The 4,604-nt window shown below is 42.9% G+C and overlaps 1 protein-coding gene across 1 annotated transcript in view; it reads right to left on the reverse strand.

The window, feature by feature from the left end:
* Positions 1 to 627: 627 nt before the first annotated feature.
* The window catches only part of Egfr (epidermal growth factor receptor), a 160,957-nt gene continuing 156,980 nt past the window's right edge, over positions 628 to 4,604 (reverse strand). Inside the window, exons 24-26 of the mRNA XM_028778862.1 lie at positions 4,246 to 4,293; positions 3,318 to 3,420; positions 628 to 2,706 (exon numbers count right to left, since the gene is read on the reverse strand). Coding sequence (XP_028634695.1) covers positions 2,345 to 2,706; positions 3,318 to 3,420; positions 4,246 to 4,293 — 513 coding nt within the window. The 3' untranslated portion in view covers positions 628 to 2,344. The remainder of the gene's footprint in view (positions 2,707 to 3,317; positions 3,421 to 4,245; positions 4,294 to 4,604) is intronic.

Genomic DNA, 4,604 nt, shown 5'->3' on the forward strand with positions numbered 1-4,604 from the left:
AATAGTTTTTACTACTTTATTTTGTTACAAGAAAGTATTTCAAAGTACAAAAATACTAGGGTTTCATTGCTACAGTTTGGCTTGCAAAGGCTCTCTCTCACCAGTTACCTGCTCCTGATAGGTACCTGACAGGCTCATTCTATATCCCAAGTTTGAGCAAAATCCTACCTAAATGTTTCTTCTGTGTTCTCTGTGATCAATATGGCATTTCCTGGCGATGGCATGGAATTTCAAACTCTATGAATGCTGCTTAATCTCCTCACTACCTAATTTCATAGATGACATCTATTTTCGTAGATGACAGACAAGAATGGATAACAGTAAGGACACTCAGAAGATGCTGCAAGCCTCATTCCCAGGCCTGAGGGATCAGCAAGCAATGATTGACTTGGCCTTGCCCCTGACCTCTAGTTAAGTCCCCTGGCCACTGCTCTCTTGGTTGAAGCCTTGTGGGCAGTGAGTCTCAACCTGTGGGTTGTAACCCTGTCAGATAGCCTGCATATCGGATAGCTTATCAGATATTTACATTGCAAGTTGTAAGAGTAGTAAAATTACAGTTATGAAGTAACAACAGAAATAATTTTATGGTTGAGTGGTCACCACAACATGAGACACTGTATGACAGGATCATAGCATTAGGAAGGTTGAGGACCACTGCTCTAAGAAAACGCACTTTCCATTTCCCTGATGTTTATGACCTTTAGATCTTAGAAGATAGTGGGCAATCTTGTCTCCTTTGTGAACTTTCTAGATCTCTCCAACAGAATGCACTTCTCTGTGCTCTTGGTGCTTGGCTGATATGTCTTATCTGACACTCATCATTTTGCCTTATGGTTAGTGTTTATGGTTAGGGTTTATGTTATGGGAGGGGATGGATCCTAAGATCATTACAATATTGGTTTTCAAAGATGACTATTAACTGATTGGGCTGTAAGGAGATCTTGGGTACCCGGATGCATTGATGATTGTGAGAGCACTTGGTGTTGAATCCCCTCCCCCCTGCAAGTATCCATGGGAGCACTCCCCCGTCCCCCACAAGCATCCTTGGGAACACTGTCATCATGCCACTTTGAAACAGATACTGAATTCCACTCTGTTCTTAACATCTCCTTTCTTGGACTCTGCACACCAAGCCTACCACGGGCTGCCACTTATTACACAGACTCCTAGGTCATTTTTCTAAATGGGAAAGAAAATGTTTGGTGGCAGCTTACCAGGGAGTAAAACATATTTTCAGTAAACACTCTTAAAATTAAAAAGATTTATCCTCCATGTGTGATTTACACTAGTTTTAGGGTGTAGAGGGGTAAAGGCAAAGTGGATTTGAAGAGCAGCTTCACTTCTGTAGTCTTGTACACACGCCTCAGCAGACACAATGCTGAGACTAAAATTTTGGGTTTAATTCCTCTATGAATTTTTGCAAGATTACTCCTTCTTAGTTAAAGGCTTTTGGTTACAGTACTGATGGCTCGAATGGGTTCAAATGTGGAATCATTATTGTTCTTTGATATTACATAATACTGGGATTTTTGATGTCTGTTTACTTCATGAAATGAAGACAGGAAAGCATATTTACATCTCAAAACAATGAAACAGAAAACACAGAAGGAGGTCTAATAGTCAGAAAACACTGGTAAACTAGCATGTGTTAAGTGCCAGGGACATATTTATACAAAAAGTAAGTTTGAGGGAAAATTCTACTCCATTATTCTTCTCCCAGCCCCAGTAAGTAACAAAGTGGCTTATCCTATTGTACCTGCCATGGTTTAATGCTGTACAAGTGTGGCCTGCTCAGGGCACCCAGGACTTCTTGTTAGTTGTCTCGCCACGGAAGTGTCTTGATGCCGGGATGGTGGAACCAACTATCTGGTCAGTTGGCTCTAGGCAACTCTGTGTAACAGAGACTACAAGCAAGCGTCTCCCTTCTTGGAAGAGCTTATTATTCAAATCAATAAAGACAACAAGAATCCCAAAGTTCCCTATGCAATAAACTCCATATGTTGTTTTTTTTTTCCCCTATGTACCTCACCATGAGGCAAACTTGAGGAAACCCTCAAGTTTTTTTTTTCCCCTATGTACCTCACCATGAGGAAACCTTTTTGTAGAATCTTCACAGTTTGAAGATCAATAGATGTACCTTCAACTTCCCAAAGTGCATCAGGGGAGGGGCCCACTTCTTGGCTCAGTGACAAAGCCCATCAGAGTTATGCTTTAAAACCAGTCTGAGGGTTTGACATTTGACACAAAGTGGGCATGGCTGTCAGGAGTGAAGGTGCTGCCATGGCTTGGTCCTGTGCTTCTGGAAAGTCCAGACGTTTTATAGCAGGTATGATGCCCCTTCATGTCATGCTCCGATAAACTCACTGCTTGGAGGTGCCACCCGTAGGTACTCTGCATTTTCAGCTGCGGGGCCCTTAAAGATGCCATTTGGCTTGGCTTCCTTGGGGAAAAAGTCCTGCTGATAGTCAGGGTTGTCCAGACTCATTTGGTGGCTACCTTTCTGGATCCAGAGGGCAGGGCTATTAAACCCACTACTGAGACAGGTAGGTTGGGCAGTGTTGAGATACTCAGGGTTACCCACCGCATTGCTGTGGGGATTTTGATAATGCAGGTCTCTTCCAGGAGCTGGATGCAGAGGCTGATTGTGATAGACAGGGTTCTGCACAGAGCCTGCTGGCCTCTTGGGAACAGATTGGTTTATATATTCTGAAATGAAGAAGAACACACATGTGAATTAGTAAAGCTTCACCCCAAGATTCTGAAGCAAAATTCCATGGCCCACTGCAAACCCTACAAATGTCCTCAGTGAGATAACTTACATCCAAGAGCAAAGAAGTTCTGGTAGTACCATGGAGACTACCAAATAACCTGTGATATTTTCTGTACTTCTCAAAGCAATGGGCATAGGTGGATTTTTGCACGTTTAAAGGGTGATGTGGTGTGTGTGTGTGTGTGTGTGTAAGGGACCGGAGACATATGTATCCATCTTTTATACACACACACACACACACACACACACACACACACACACACACACACTACATATATACATGGACACTTTTGCCACTTGCTTTTAAGCCAAAACAAATCTGCAGAAAACCCAACTGTAACGTGTATTTGTCACAGGCCTCGAAGCATGTTAAGTTCTCTCTGTTTTAGCTTTTTATTCCCCTCATCTTGTCTATAAATATGCCAGTCTCCACTTCTGGATGCGGCGTTCCTGATTCATGCACACTGGATGCCACAACTGACTTGTGCCTGAGAAAATGGCAGTAGATGCCAAGGCCCGATGATTGCTTCCTGAGCAAGCTACTCACCAGGTACAGGCAGGAATGTGTCATCTAAGTTGTCCTCTGTTAGAACACCGGTGGGGTCGGAGCTGTACCTCTGCAAAAAGATGTCTTCTCTGATACGGCAGCTCTGTGGGCGAGAGAGGCAAGGTTACTCCAGTGGGGATCACTCAGCTTTTGCTGTAACATAACTTCACCTGTTTATTAAAATGCAGATTCTAGCTGTGTATGGTGGCACACGCTTGTGATTTCAGAACTCTAGAGACTGAGACACAGGGGACATGAGTTCAAGGCCAGCTGGGCCACATAGTCAGATTCTGCTGCAAAAACAAACAAGAAAAACAGAGCCAATGGAGTCTGGGAAAGTCGATTTCTGACAAGCTCCAAGGTGACTCCTGCACCAGTGAGCTACAGACAAGCAATGTCCTGATCAGTACACCTAACAGGACTTCCTGCAGGGATGCGGATGCCTCGAAATCTGTGTTCCATCATAACGCAGTCGTATGCCACATGTGGCTACTGAGCACTTGAAATGCTTAAGGAACTGAATTTTATATTTTATTTCACGTTAGTTAAAATTGAATTAGTGATGTAGCGGCTCCTGACAGCACATCGCAGGCAGCAACTGAAGCACTGTACATCATCATTGTCGGTGTGATGTGGAAGGCTAGAAATCATAGAAGGTAGGATCCCCCACAGATCCTGCTAGTAGGTTTGGTGGAGACCTGAACTTCTTCATGTCTAACAGCTGCCAGGTGATGCTGATGCTGATGCTGCCTGTGAACTATAGGTCCTGTAATAAATGATCACTAATTGTTGGTCTTGGGATTCCAGTCAGAGAAACCATGGTGTGGAAAAGGATGTGCAAGAAGGAAAGTCAGTCCGATGTGGGCTAAGATGGGCACTTTCCCTGTGTAGCTTATTTGGTTCTGGTTTATACCATGTCCATACATACCCCATTTCTATTAATGCAAGCCACAGTGGAATTGTTGCTAGTTGCACTCTGGAAAATAAAGAAAGCAATGTTGGTCATGGTACACTGGTACTTTCTCATCCATTTCCAGTGGATGCAGGAAGTGGATTTCATAGAGTAAAAAAACTTCAAGGTGTTTAGTGTGTCTAATGTTTTCTCGGAGAGAATTTTTGCCTTAAATTATAGCTTTAGAAAACCTAGGCAATTAAATAAGTAAAATCTTTAGCTGTTGATTATGACTCTAGGTTCTATTTGGTTAAAATTGACCTCTCTTTTTCTAAGTAAAATATAGAAAATGGAAAGTAAATCAATTTAAGTTGAGAAAGAGAAGGGGGAGAGGT

This window comes from Grammomys surdaster, unplaced genomic scaffold, assembly GCF_004785775.1.
Source record: "Grammomys surdaster isolate TR1022 unplaced genomic scaffold, NIH_TR_1.0 67, whole genome shotgun sequence".
Lineage (NCBI taxonomy): Eukaryota > Metazoa > Chordata > Mammalia > Rodentia > Muridae > Grammomys > Grammomys surdaster.